This window comes from Bombus terrestris, chromosome 1 (assembly GCF_910591885.1).
Source record: "Bombus terrestris chromosome 1, iyBomTerr1.2, whole genome shotgun sequence".
NCBI lineage: Eukaryota > Metazoa > Arthropoda > Insecta > Hymenoptera > Apidae > Bombus > Bombus terrestris.
Genome location: NC_063269.1, coordinates 4,154,069 through 4,168,546, shown reverse-complemented (window position 1 = coordinate 4,168,546; position 14,478 = coordinate 4,154,069). Strand labels below are relative to the sequence as shown.

Below are 14,478 nucleotides of genomic sequence, written 5' to 3'. Positions count from 1 at the left end.
CTCGTGTTTACGGTCCAATGACAAAGCGTTACAACACACCTTTGTAAGAAAACTGATCTCGAATCCGAAGGCTTGGCCGTTTTTCGAGCCAGAATTCATGTAATTGCCAAGCAGCAGAATAAGTTCGAGAATTTTGGCAAATTTTTTGCTACCTTTTACTTCTTCGCAGGCTGCCGTCCCCGCTACTATGTCCGGCTTTACATCTTGCACCAGTTCTTCGTATCGTAACATGAAACTTAACGATCTCAGTCTCGGCAATAATCTCTTGATCGTTGATATCTATAGTACACATCGATTCGAAAATGTTTCAATGATCTGAAACGTTCAAAGAATCTTCGTCTTCCGCACGAGCGGAAGGTTGGTTGAAACATTTTAATCGTACTCACGGTAATGCAAAATTGTTCGGCCTCTGTCAAGTCGTCGTACTGGTCTTTGTAAAGTTGTAGCTTCGACAGTTGGTCCGGTGGTGGTAAATACTGTATCAGTCCTTGAAGTATATTGTCCGAGATAACGGGTCCTTCGCACTTAAGTAAACACGACTTGACCTCTTCGTACGACGTGTGTTTTAAAGTACCATTAAGCAGTATAAGAATATTTTGTGCAGCTTTGCCATCCAGGACTTTTAGGTCTTTAACTTTCTTCGACGGAGCTGATCTGCGCAACCAGGAGGAAAGATAACCATTACGTTAGCAAGATTCTTTGTGTTTCACATTTTAACAACGGATAATCGTTATTAGATCGAGAGAATGATTGGAACGCTGTCAAATTACTTGTCCACGACATCGTCGATTTTCTTCCCACTCGGTTTTGATGCGAACTTTTGAACTAAGCCGTCTAATATTTCGGGCTTGGCCAACTTATCCTCTTGCACTTTTGTCCAAAACGATTTTTCCGTAAGTTTATGAGGCATGATCTACGGCACGTGTTTGCATCACAATAGTTTTCTAATTAGAAGAAAAAGGAAAGTCGTATCTGATAGATATTCACCGCCTTCCAGTTTGCTCTCTTCAACGGTGCGTCAACTTCCCACTTTTTCTTCGGCTTCAGTCCTAAAGGTAGCGATTGTGGTGCAGCGTTCAAGCTTGGAACGAACCCAGGCATCATCGGTGGAGGTACAGGACCGAATCCTGGCATCGGTGGAGGTGCCGGTCCCGATCCCGATGCCATACCAGGCATAGGCGGTGGCGGAGGTCCCGCAAATCCGGGAAGAGGTGGCGGAGGTGGTCGCGGCCCGCCGAAACCTGGTAGCGGTGGCGGCGGCGGCGGCGGTGGCATTCCCGCTCCGGATCCGCCCGCATTTGCAAGCGGAAGCGGTGGAGGTGGCGGTGGATTGACTATTCCTGGTGCGGACGAACACTTCGCAACATTCTGTGTGCGTGTATCGTAAATCAAAGGAGGCAGTTATTACTAATTGACGTAAATTACAAACGTAGATTAAAAGCAGAAATCTGCGTTTACTCGGCTGAGCGAGTTTAACGACAAACTTACAGCGTTAACACCGGTCGATCTCGCTCCTCCTTGTTCAAGCTCCCTGATCTTGTTCTCCGCGTGTTGGAGTTTCGCCTCCGCTTCCTGCTTACTAGCTATGGCCTCCTCCAACTTTTGCGATACTTCGACCAATCGTCTTTCTTCCTCTGCCCGCGATTTTTCAACCAAAGTATCAATCAACGGTTGAACGTCGATTTGAAAGCGCTTGGTTGCGCTAAAATCCGGATCACAGCCTGAACGGTGCAACACTATTTGCGATACGCATTCCTCTATCAATTTATAGTAGGCCGGCCTGTTGGAGGAAAAAGAAAAGAAAAGGGAGGGAAAGGAAAGCAAAGGGAAGCAAAGCATAGGAAAGAAAAAGGATGGAAGGAAAACAAAATAGTAATAGCAATGATAATAGAAATAATAAAAAAAAACGATATCGATGAGTAAATATAGTATAATAGCATGCAAAAGGTTGTAGCTCTTTCCTACCTCACCAGAGCATCGTCTCTGACGAATAAAAGATGTTGAAGTATCGACAAAAAATATGGTTCCGCGGATGTTTCCATCACCATATTTTTAATCACTTCGAAACAATCGTTTACGTCGTCCAATTCCAATCGAACATGATCGAATCTTTGAACAAATTCTTCGTAATCTTCCTCCTTGTGATCGTTGAAAATTTTTAGATGTCTGGCCAGATCCTCGGATTCGTTCTTTTCCAATGTCTCTAAAATATCAGCCAAACCAACCCGCATGATTTCATTTCGCAAATGCAATCTAAAGTCTAGTTCTTCGGCCGAAGAAATGATGGAATTGATAAGTTGAAGGCACTCCACCTATCGGAAGAACGTGTCGTCGGATTACGAACCAAAGGAGAACGAGAAAGGAAGAAAAGAGCGAAGAAGCGAAAGAGTCGAAGTTTAGTCGGGAAAGACAGGTAGAGAAGAAACGTACCCGTAAGTTCTCATTCTTCTTGTTCATCAAGCCCTGTACGATCGGTAAAAATCTTTCCCTTCCTTTGAATTCACCGTTCATGGTGATCGCGTCCAAGACTTTCTTGTGGCTGTCGCTCGAAATGAGACAAACCGCGCCAAGCAATTTCACAGCTTCGGACATGACCGATGGTTTGGTCGGCTCCAACGATCTAGCTACGATCGTCAGTGCTTCGTGATGAGCCAACATCTCCTTTATGCCGACGGTGTTATTCATAATAGCCTTTAAACATCGGATGCATTCGTACTGTATTCGCTCGTACCGGTTGTCACTGTCACAGAACATGGAAAGGCATCAGTGTAACGTCATCTGAATCTGTTACAGCGAACAAAATAAAAAATAAAAATATAGTTCCGATAAGCTACAGTCGAGCCAACTATTCGAAAAGGAATCGCATTAGTATCCACCATCATCGTGGAATACTCGGATAGACTAATTTCGAATGGCTCTCGATTTTCGACTAGTCGACTAGCGCTATTGTACAGAGCATCGCATAGGCAGATCATCATGCAATTAAATACCGATCGTGAGCTGATATTACACGTTTCCTAGTTTAACTCTAATTATAGAACCTTTAAAAAGTATACTTTCAAAATAAATAATAAGATAAATAATAAATAAAAAAACTACATATTGAAAAGTGCCGGTTGTTGGCATAGAATGGATAGAATTTCATCTAGAAGTTTATGTTACATACATATGTATATGTAGAAGGTGTATTATATGATTATACACGTATAGGATACGCACGCGCGTTATCATACATACTTAAACGTGCACCAACATTAATATCGAAAGCTAAAAATAAAAAAAGGAAACGATGCAGAAAAATCTATCTTGCTAATAAAAGTAAAGCAAATAGTATTTTTACATAAATTACCTATCGTAATATATGAAGGCACTGCAATAGAATAACACGAACATTAGAAATTCTTAGTCGGACAATATCGAATACCGATGCTATGACACAACGCAACGATGTTTTTTTTATCGGTAATACTTACTTCCGATAGCATTCGTTGAGCGTTGCTAAAACCTGTTTTAATCCTTTGGTACCGAATTCTTGAACCCAACTCAAAGGATTGTTCGTCAACGCTATTCTTAACGACTCGATGCAGTTGTAGATTTTGTTGACGCTCAAATCGGGTTGTGCCAAATACTGTATGTAATCCGCTGGTTTATCAAATTTTGATCTATTTTCCTGTATGCTACCTTTGTAATGCAAAACCAGCATCTCCCTCTTCTTTGTTTCCGATTGCTGTCTCAAGGGCTCTTTCTTCTCCTCGGTCAGATTCATGTTGGCCTGTTTTTCGCGAAAACTTGATCATCTCGAAAACCTCCACGCGTGTCCAGATAGCGGTCGTCAATTGACAAATCGACCTCAACTCACCAACATCTCCTCGAATTTGTCGTTCACCGTCTCTTTGTCCATTCTTTCGATGATACAACGTTGTTGTTCAATTTCATTGAAATCATCACCGGAATGGGGTCGTGGTATAGTGTTGTTTCCCGAACCACTTCTGACCCCACCTCCACGCCCGGACTTTTTTGGCCGGCCGAACCATGTGTCCAGCTGAAACAGAAAATTAAAAACAGATAGAACGGAAAAAATATTCAAGCGATCGCGTTCGTCACCGTTCTAATACGACCGGATGTTTTAACGCGGAAGCTTCGCACGCGCGTAGCATTCATACGCGGCGCCGGCGTTACGTTTCAATTTTCAATCGTACATCATCTTTCAGCGAATTGACCGATAATTGTCCCTCGCCTTTGTATCAGCTTTGTATCAGCTTTATATCAGACAATAAACAGTTTCGCTTTTCAATATCGAGTCTTACCCAATCTGTGATCATCGGTCGATGTCTTCTCGTACACGGTAACGGTAACGATGCGCTAGAACCGCGCGACTCATCGGAGCTTCTCTCTCCGAATCAAATCTCTGACAGCTTCTACCACGTAAAAATTCCCGATATCTCTTGCCACTTCTTACATCGATACTTTTCAAATTTTTCAATGTACGAACCGATCGAACACGACGTTATCACGATATTACCACGATCTCTCGCAAAAAGATATCTTTCGCGATAAAGAGAACTTCGTAAAGTTGGTGATTTTCGCGATTATTCGTCGCACGAGGTTTGTTTTCACACAGCGGTAAATCGACAACGCGGGCGTATCTCTGGCTCGGATAGGCACTGAATCGTAGAGCGAAACGTATCCTCGAAGTAACCTCGCGAGCGGATGGTAAGATCAAGTTAACGGCATTAAGAACAGCGAGTCATCGAACGGGTCGAAAGAAGGGAAGTTTGAGATCGCGTTAGTCAGAGTGGCGGATTGGAGAGACGCGCGTGCGTAGTCGATGTGAGTCTACCCACGACCGGCCGAGTAGATCGTCGTCGTATCATGTCGCGCATCGGTGTTTACACGTTCGCGTCTCTCGATGCGTTCACCGACGGATTCAGGCAACCAAACGTTTCTTCGATCTTTCTCACGTTTATCGCAACGCTACTTTCTCCGACAATTTCAGTCCCTTACGATCGTTCCAGCGCAGTTCCTTTCCTTTTCTCGTCTCGCCAGAATTCTTTCTCTCGCTCTCTGATTCTTAACTTTCGTTCTTTCGCGTAAAATGGGCAAACGCGTAATTATTCCAATATCAATAGAATCGCATTCGTCACCCCCTAAGAAGGACCGAGTGTTGACGATTCTCAGGTCCGGTGTCTCCTACGTGATACTTCTCGTTGTACGTCATAACCGCGAATAGCTCAAGGTTGCGGCAGTTCGTATAAAAACGTGGTCTCAAAATGATGGAAGCGTCACTCGTGCCACAAAAGGTATTACGTTTCGATACGACTTCGCTTTCAAGACACATGTCTAAACGCTAACCTTCCTATTGACTATAAAAACTGCAACAACAATTCGTTGATAACGCTGAACGTGACAAACAAGAAATATGTCGACGCAGAGTCACATAGTACGAGAAACGAAATATCTTTCGCGCGTGCATGAGATCAGTTGTGCGAATAATCGATGATGTAATCCACTAAACTGACAGCTGACTCTACTTTCCTTTAATTTTTTCGTCCGTTGTCTCTTATTCCTCTCGTTCCCTACTTGTTCCTGCGTCGGAAGAGCCAACTATAACCGCTCTCGTAGGTTGTACTTACTTTAAATACCAATTCTCGATTATTTATACCTCAACCGTTAGAAATAAACATAGCGTAAAGTGTTAGAAATCTTTTGAATTTGTGGAATGTGAATAATGGAAGAGAGAAAACCGGTTTTCATTCTCCAAACTCTTTTAAAATTCTTGAAAATATTGGAAAAGATCTCAGTTACAGTAAAAGAGGAGAAAAAAGAATGAGGAAAGGAACGAAGAAGGAGATGAAGGGAATGAGAGAGAGAGAGAGTGGGGTCAGAGGTGTGGAAGCGACAGAAACCGATATGAAAAAAAGATGAAATGGAAAGAGTCAAGGTATATCAAACTAAATTGTCGCGTCCCTGATAGCTTGTTACCTTGTCCTAGTATCTCATACGTCGCGCATTACGCTTTCGTGGAATAATTGTCTTTTCCGTATGCGAAACAATTTACCTTGAACGATCGTTGTGACTCATACGCGACGACACTGTTATTTTCGATTACAACGGTCGAAAACTTGACCACCTTTTCTTACTTATTCGGTCGGAATTGAAATTTATTTCGATTTAATGCCTTTTCCGTTATCGCGTTGCGCCGCAAAGAAACTGATAATTATACGGCAGGAAATGTAACATATATACTTACATACGTGTACGTATATACACCGTATCGCTATTTCGCGTTTGACAAACGTATATGCATATTCCGCTACTCAAAAATATCCTAATTTTGCCTTTTCTACGTTTTCTTTCTCTTTCTTTTTTTTTATTTCTATACATGTGCATATACTATAACGTTGAACGTTACACGTTAATTTCAACTTGGTGGATATATTTTGCTTTTTACATTTTCATTAAATTTTCTAACTATTAACAATAAAATACTTACAAAACCTACAGACGTTTTGTCTTTCCTGTTGGCCATAGCTTAATCTCCTTCAATTGTTACCTTCTATTGTACATTTTTCTCCTCTGTAAGAAATATAAAGAACTTTGTATAAGCATAAATCTTTGGTAATGGTCTACGTATCAATGACATAGACTGCTTTATGTCGAAATAACTACTTTACTGATAAGTAGCTGTAATTACTTTAACTAATTTTAGTTAATATTTTAGCTGATTGTACGTGATAATGTTTTAAGCTTGGAAAAGCAACAACAGGTGGTTCCAGAAACCAAACTACTACGTATGATTAAATGATAATCAAATATCATGTACAATATCTTTATATTAAACTAAAGTGTAATAAATCAAAGCTAGTAAATAATGACTATCGTTCTTGACTCTTATCTTTGATTCTTATTTAAGCAATGTAAATTAAATTTTAAATGGATCAAGCTGTTACCAAACTATTCTATACAAAAAAATTTTCTCAATATGAAATATTTGCTGAAAATGACGATACCATGAAAGTAGTACCAGTAAAAGTAGTTAATTCCGATAATACATTTTACTTGAATATAAAATGACCTTTTTTACACAATTGTTTTTTATACTTACCTGATTTGATTTAAAATTTTATTCATCAAGGGATACACTTTTGGTAACCATAAATTCAGCGTTGTTCGCATTCATTCGTAACTTGTATAAAATTAATTCGGCAATCAAACTTAATAATTTGCAATAAACCATAGGAAAAATACTTGCAATTTCTTGAGCGAACTAAAATGATCTTTCCACAGATAAATATTCATTTCATCCGTTATGACAATGGAACACCTGCCAATACGATACAACCTCCTAAGAAGAGAAAAATTGTCAAGTTATTAACTAAAATTTCTACACTTTCACACAAAAAGGTAATGGACTATAAAACGCTGATAACGAATTACATCGACTAGGGAAAGAAAACCGTCACATCAGTTAATATTCGTTAAACGAATAACCGTACCACAACGAGTAGCATGCGGAGAAACGTTGCTCGAACAGCAGCGCCAATCAGCAACGAGCCTCGAATGCTAGTTTCGCCGCAAATACCTATCTACGTCGGTATTGTAGAAATTCTTTTATCGCTATTGACTGTTGCCTTCCTCCTATAACTCTCTTGCGTATTATATTCTAACGGTAGACGCGTAACCAACACCAAACGATATTGTAATACTCTAGTAATTATTACATTACATATAATCTATAGATATATATATATATTCCTTATTCCTTACATAAAAAAAACATTTATCTATTCGTAAACTTTCTCATATTACCGTAGTGTGAAATGATATCGAATAACGAGTTTTATAGAATGCAAAACATTTATTGGTTTATATAGATTTCATTAAATTTAAACTATATCAGTTCTGTGCATACATATTAAAGTAGAGTTATTACCGCTGATCACATTAAAAATGTATGTACAATGCGCGATTTCACTGTTATTCGTGTACCGAACTACTGCTAGGTAGAAATTGATGAACAAATATTAATCCTCCTGGAAATTTCTCTTTCCAAAAAGATAATTTTATGTCTGAATTCGTTTCTACTAGTATCGCTCGTGTAAACACAATGAATGCGATGTTGCTATAAAAATATATCTTTAATGAAAGATAAAACGACTGCTTCTTCGATTGATTCGATCTAGTTTACGAAATATTAAATTTTTCTTTTTCTTATGGAATTTCTTACTATATTTATTTAGAAACATGCACTATAAAGGAGAAATCGAGTTACTATCTCACACGATATACATACTGACTATTCGTAGTTAGACATTATGTACATAAAATTAACTTCGCGGTTGATTTTAGACGATATACGTATGTATACATACATATATGCGAGGGGTTGTATGTAAATAAATACATACATAAATCTATGCGTATGTGTCAACGATATTTTGTTAGTTAATATGTATTATACATGCTAAACTCGTTTCAATGAAATAATAATTAAAGGTACATCGATCGCATTGTTGTACAGTACGTACGCGATACTGTTAGCAGGCGATTGGAATAAAAAGATATATGCGTTTCGTAAGATTATATGCAAGGGATAACGCGAATTAAACTTTATAATACAGTTTAATTTCAAAGATTAAAAAATTTGTACAGTCTCAACAAATATCTTTCATCCGAGATTAAGAAATCGAAATGTGCTCGCTTCAACTCGGTAATCGGATCGTTATTTTACAAATGACAAGGATATATCTAGTTTCTTACGAAATTTCAACTAACCTCGGTCCACCACGTAAACAATAGCTTTTCACAGTAATAATATATATTGCCTGTTGTATCGCGGTAATTAATTCATGGATAATAAATTTACCAAAATTACTATACCGAGGATTTAAAAGCTCGTGAAACTTAAAAAACATTTTTGATAGGAAGAGAAAGTAACTGGCAATGTTTGAAATTACGATCTTATGCTACAGAAGGAGGGAGTGTTATGCCGGGTTGCAATGTAACGCTATACATAATTTAATGTAAATCCGACATATGTGTTAATTCCAACTCTGACATGTCGAATCACTTGTTGATTTCACGATCGTTATAGACATTGAAAAATAATGCAATCTTTTTTTGTATCATTTTTATAATTTTTTCCCTTTTTCTTGCAAAAATGACGTAATGCTATATCGCGGAAGCGAAAACTATACTCTTTTTCGCATCCGATTATAAAATATATGAAATCATTCATTCATCAGAGTCGTTCTATGTACAAGCTAAATGTACATAAGAATTTATAAATATATACTGCAATAAAAAAAGTAACCGTTTATACTGTGCACCAAAGGCCATGTCGTCGTATATTTTAAATCGCTTTCCATGCTTTTGCTAGTTGCCACTATAATTCTTGCGACCATTTCACACTAGGTACGCAACATTTTATTCGATAATAATCCTGTTCTTAAAATACGCATTAAATCAGTTGCAAACAGATATTATGAAATAATTGGCGAATACACGACGGACAAGACGAAATCGTTAAGTTCGCGTGTCTCTGTAATGTTCGCGATATAATTATACATACTACAGATCCAAGTTTTCAATACGCTAATTGTTACATAAAAACATTGCCATATTTCAGCACTTCATATAGAAACTTACATAATCATTGCATATGTAACTCCTATACCTTTTCAAAGATACGACGCAAACGAATGAACAATCAACTATTTTCGTATATAAATGTTAATCTTACGTAAAGATTAAACATTATCTTATATAATTAATCCTGATTAACAAATAACTTTATCATAGCATACTGTTTCACATTCAAAACGTTATGCGAAATTAGTAAATCACCAGTTACCTCAATGCAATCTCTCTTTATCTTTTTTGCAAGTTGGATTACGGGTACAGCATTGCCATTTACCTAGCAGAAACACGCGAGTATGTTTTAGTTCGAAATAAAAATAAAAAGACTGCCACTCTCACTCTCCTTCTCCCCTCGTTCGCCGAGGAAAAAGAAAATTAGTTAAAAAAAAAAAAAAAAAAAAATAAAACGGAATGGAATATACGAAAAGAAAGAAAGAGATGAACAACGACGGAAAGGGAAGGAAGGAAATATTCTCGATAAAAGGGAGTATTTGTCTATCGAAGAAAGACATAGATTCAATCAACGAACGATGTTAATACGTTCAATAAAGTTCAAACGCAATTTAAACAATATACGTACACATCTACAAGACCGCGAAGTTAATACCTATGTTATAATAGACATAATATAGGAATTGGACTTCTGTTTCAAAAAAATCATGCTAGAAATATACTTTACAAAAACAAAAAAGGAAAAAATAGGAGAACGACGAACAAAGAGCATAGGAAAATAAGATGTGTAAGTTATGTGTTGAATATGTATAATCAATACCTGCTTTACGTAGTAAACTTAGAAAAAGAAAAATTATAAACACCATACAAGATATATTAAGCAATAACTGCGTTATTATCGATATAATAAATACCGTTATGTTTGCAAATAAACGCAAGAGGCATACGTTTATTATGTGGAACCTGGGTATTGATTATACTAAAATATTTAGTTATATGCAAGAAATATTTGATTAATCTTAACCGTTGTAACAGTATTAAAATATTTGCGATATTCCTTCAATGTAATTTGTCGGTCAGTTAATAATAATAATGATAATAATAAAAAGCAAGTTTTAATGAAATGCCAAAAAATATCTAATAACGTTCAACTATCGAGAAGGATTGGCATCAGTTAGTAGAAGTTCCAAAGTTGTATATCTCCCACATTTTAAATGAGATAGTCGATTTAAATGCTGATTGAGCGTATTTGCAGCAATCGGTCGACAAGGTGCGACACAAGGTGGAGTTTCACCAATTATTTCGATGATGTTTGTTATGAAAGATGACCAATCCGAAGACGAAGAATCATCCGTGGTATATAATTTTTCTGCTTGTTCAAACATCGAAGCAATTACAGATACGCCAAACTAAACAGAAAAGCGTACAAATGTAGAAACCGATGTACAAAGAAATGCGGGAACTTAAAAGGTTTAACAGTAAGATTAATAAACAAACCTTGTTTGTCAGAGCAAAAGCTAAACTGTTGTTCTTGATTGGTTGACTAGCGGAGTCAGACAGCGATCGAGCTAGTCGAAGTATTGTACCGAAGTTGTGTACGGTATCGAACCAACGTTGGAATTCCGAATGCAGATTCATCAATAGATGGGAATCTCTACGTCCTATCATAGCTAATCCTCGAAATATCACATTCCATATTTCTTCTAATTGGTTGCGATGTTCCGTTACATTCAAATATGGGAAAAACCTCAATAACAGCGTCTGTGATAAACAATGATATTCGAACGATAGAGACATAGTTTCAAGAACGAGAAAAACAAGTTTCTCTTTTTTCCTTGTTTTTAAATATTCCTACTTCTTTTTAACAGCATAATATTTCATTCTTAATTCTCACTTACCTTTCCTTTTCGAATACTTAGCATGCTTGGTAATTTATCATCTTGTATTAACTGGAGAAAAGCCGATAATATCATATTTATTAAATCTGTACTGCTTTTCTTATGATTATTTGCTTCGTTCTCGCCTTCTTGATTTTGTTGTTGTTCGTTAAGCAGAGCCAAAGGATTGTGTAGATCTTCTAGTCTCAATTGGATTATATATAACTGAAATTATAATGGTTCATGTAATAGATGCTTGCAGATAACAAAATAGAACGTTTGCTAATTAAACGGACGAGAGAAAATGCTAATACCCTTTCAATTTCCAGTAACAATTGCCTTGTCCGTTTTGTATCTTTTTGCTGTATTTGAGTAGTTAATTGAGGATCACTATTCGGTACAACATCCATGTCAATGACTTTTCGCGGTGCAATAACACTGGCGAACTGTAATTTTCCCAAAGAATTTTCAAACTGTGCCGGTATATATATGGACCTTGAAAGCGCATGTGGTTGTTCTCGGTCCCTGGAAATAAACGTAATAATGGCAGTGATAAAGAGATCAGGTGAAAACCCCGAAATTGGGAGAAAGAAGAAGAAACAAAGCGAAAGAGGGAGAGGGAGAGAGAGAGAGAGAGAGAGAGAGAGAGAGAGAGAGAGAGAAAGGGAAACAATGAAATAGAAGAAAAAGATTCACCTGGAATCTCTATGATAACTATTATTATTGTTATTGTTGTGTTGCTTTTTATCTTTTTGTTCTTGATTTATACTCTGTCTGTTTCTTCTATCGCAGAAAACGATATAGTAATAATCGTCGACATACGGCTCGTTTGTGTTAAGTTGCAATAATTGAATATTAATTAACCACTGTTTCTCTCGACTACTCATGAGACCGGCGTATTCATCGTATTCTCCCGAACTTATCACACCATTCATTCCTTGAGAGTGATGATTATAATGATATTGTCGCTGATTATTTCGATCATGGTTACGATGATACTGGTTATTTTTAAAAAATGGTTGATGATTTCCTTGTTGTTCCCCATGATGGAAAGCTCTATTTTGATTTCTTTGATTTCCAGAATGCGAAAAAGAATGTTGCTGTTGCTGATGACCAGTCTGATTGCTAGAGAAAGGAGGTATTATGCTATGGTCGGCTCGTAAAAACGGAGGAGGACATAAATTCGAAAGCGGTGCTTGCTGCAAAAATACGATAGATTTTAGTAAAGAAAAAAAACTTTTCTTACAAAGCTTTTCTTAAAAGCTTTACGTTGAAGTAACTGTCAAGTAAACGATAAAACTTACTGGTGGAAAATTATTGCAAAACGAATTATGAATTGGTTGCCTCTGAGCAGTATGTGGGAGCATCAAATGTGTCGCTAAAGGATATCTTAATACATTTCCAGTTTGATCTATGGAAATAAATGCGTTGGTATTCGTGTTTGTATTTTCCAGATTCGTCTGTGTTAAAATTTAATCATTACGAAAATGTACTTACTTGGTAACAATCTAGGGTGCTGTAAAAATTGAGGATGATGAAATCTTACGTTTGGAGGTAATACAACAGGATGCGGAGGTGGTATACCCAACCCTGGTGGGAAGCGCGGTGGTGCGGATAAAGATTCAAACAAAAGGGATCCATCGGATTTCTGTTGTTGTTGATGTTGTTGCTGCTGCGTCTGAACAGGTTTATTTAATCTAGGTGGTGGCCTGTTTGCAATTAATCCCTTTTCTAGTTGTTCAACGGTACAAACATTGGTTAATGGGGATGTTAAACTTAATGGTGGTCGAAGTTTAGGAAGGGATAAGTTGGAAGGACAATCCCATACTCCAGGACGTGGAATGATACCTTCTTTATCATCTAGTACCAAGTGGGATAAATTATCTTCAATATCTGTATCAGTTACATTCTGTAACAATAATGATATCATCGTATAAGTATAGTTAGTTTGCCATTCAATATAGATATTTTTTGTAAGAAAAAGATAACGCTCAAAAGCATTTACTTTTTTGTCTAAAGTACTTTGATGATGAGGACGACTGGATTCTGTAATTTCTGCAAGTTTTTCATGGTCTTTCTCCCAATCGCCAATAGTGGCTTCAGAACCAAATGTTTCATCGTTTAGAGCATCATATTCTTCCTCTTCTCCCAGATCATCTTCCTCGAATGGACACCCAAGACCATCCTCTAAACTGTTATTCTGTATAAATGAGAGAAAACAAGGTAAATAAAATAAAATAAACTAAAAAGACACGTTACTATGAGTAAACTATCGTGGATAAAAATCAATTCTTTCGGGCACGAGATAGACCAAATTTCGATAGGATAATGAGATAAAGATACGCGAGTAGTAGGAAACTATTCAATGATCATTCGTTTTCCTGGCATTGCTGAAACGATAGGCATAGGAGTCGTCGAACGGAAAACTAGAACGAAACAAAGTAAAAGAAAAATTAGGATAATAATAATTAATACGAAGACGGTAGTGTTAATGACCTTTGAAGGGATCAAACATTGGCGAGGTTATGCGACGTACCTCCATAACGACTCGAGGAGGTACTGATATCTACTACGTACTTTAGAAACGATATACGTACGCATAAAGAAATAATATGCGAATTCAAAATATTAGAAATTTGGTAAACAGACTTTGCCGATTCATATATTGTAAATAAGATACTGGCTATCGAGGAACTACACGAACACTGTTCAATTCTTTTTACTCCGGGGAAACCACGACGCGATTCTTAGCGAAAAAGTCGTGCACAATCTCGTACTTTCGTCGCGCTGTTTTCCACTCTTTTCAAATAGAGTTGGGAATGTAAGGTTCATCCAACAGAAAAAGGCTTACTTACTGCAAGCGACGTATCAAAACCGAAAAAGAAGTCTGCCATTTGTTGAAATTAAATGTGCAAAATGACATGTTCTGACCAAACGTCAAGCGATACGAAATGCATCAGCTGTCATGGCGGTTATACTGTATAAATTCACAGCTGTATTCTAGATGTCG

The 14,478-nt window shown here is 37.3% G+C and overlaps 2 protein-coding genes and 1 long non-coding RNA gene across 6 annotated transcripts in view; 1 reads left to right on the top strand and 2 right to left on the bottom strand.

Moving 5' to 3' along the window:
- Positions 1-7,242, bottom strand: part of LOC100642832 (protein diaphanous) — a 16,431-nt gene extending 9,189 nt beyond the window's left edge. The window contains exons 1-12 of one of the 2 annotated variants that reach the window (XM_020864049.2): positions 7,106-7,242; positions 6,494-6,576; positions 3,860-4,042; positions 3,474-3,772; positions 3,350-3,370; positions 2,431-2,740; positions 1,966-2,312; positions 1,489-1,780; positions 988-1,368; positions 771-913; positions 387-654; positions 40-279 (exon numbers count right to left, since the gene is read on the bottom strand). In XM_020864049.2, coding sequence (XP_020719708.1) covers positions 40-279; positions 387-654; positions 771-913; positions 988-1,368; positions 1,489-1,780; positions 1,966-2,312; positions 2,431-2,740; positions 3,350-3,370; positions 3,474-3,772; positions 3,860-4,042; positions 6,494-6,529 — 2,520 coding nt within the window. In that variant the 5' untranslated portion in view covers positions 6,530-6,576; positions 7,106-7,242. The remainder of the gene's footprint in view (positions 1-39; positions 280-386; positions 655-770; positions 914-987; positions 1,369-1,488; positions 1,781-1,965; positions 2,313-2,430; positions 2,741-3,349; positions 3,371-3,473; positions 3,773-3,859; positions 4,043-6,493; positions 6,577-7,105) is intronic. The other variant, XM_048408420.1, reaches the window with a different exon arrangement.
- On the top strand, positions 4,036-10,056 carry LOC125385635. Its single transcript, XR_007225119.1, has 2 exons — positions 4,036-5,941; positions 6,722-10,056. It is a non-coding gene; the product is annotated as an uncharacterized LOC125385635 (long non-coding RNA).
- Positions 8,604-14,478, bottom strand: LOC100642716 (protein PAT1 homolog 1). Of its 3 annotated transcripts, none has more exons than XM_012321238.3 (9): positions 14,324-14,478; positions 13,474-13,668; positions 12,966-13,377; positions 12,773-12,879; positions 12,165-12,667; positions 11,783-11,993; positions 11,490-11,693; positions 11,089-11,352; positions 8,604-11,000 (listed from the first exon to the last, which is right to left on the bottom strand). In XM_012321238.3, the coding sequence occupies exons 1-9, from the start codon at positions 14,360-14,362 to the stop codon at positions 10,743-10,745; spliced, it is 2,193 nt and encodes a 730-aa protein (XP_012176628.1). In that variant the 5' UTR covers positions 14,363-14,478; the 3' UTR covers positions 8,604-10,742. The 3 variants fall into 3 exon arrangements, with proteins under 3 accessions (XP_012176628.1, XP_020720967.1, XP_048264395.1); XM_020865308.2 differs by having other exon boundaries at positions 12,773-12,928; positions 13,015-13,377; XM_048408438.1 differs by lacking the exon at positions 14,324-14,478 and adding an exon at positions 14,005-14,025.

Bases quoted from the DNA above. Each gene is read 5' to 3' on its own strand.
- LOC100642716 (XM_012321238.3), bottom strand. From the start codon at position 14,362: ATGGCAGACTTCTTTTTCGGTTTTGATACGTCGCTTGCA. The intron at 13,378-13,473 runs GTAAATGCTTTT...TTATTGTTACAG, and splicing joins AAAGTACTTTAGACAAAAAA to AATGTAACTGATACAGATAT. The intron at 12,880-12,965 runs GTAAGTACATTT...TTATTTCCATAG, and splicing joins GCACCCTAGATTGTTACCAA to ATCAAACTGGAAATGTATTA.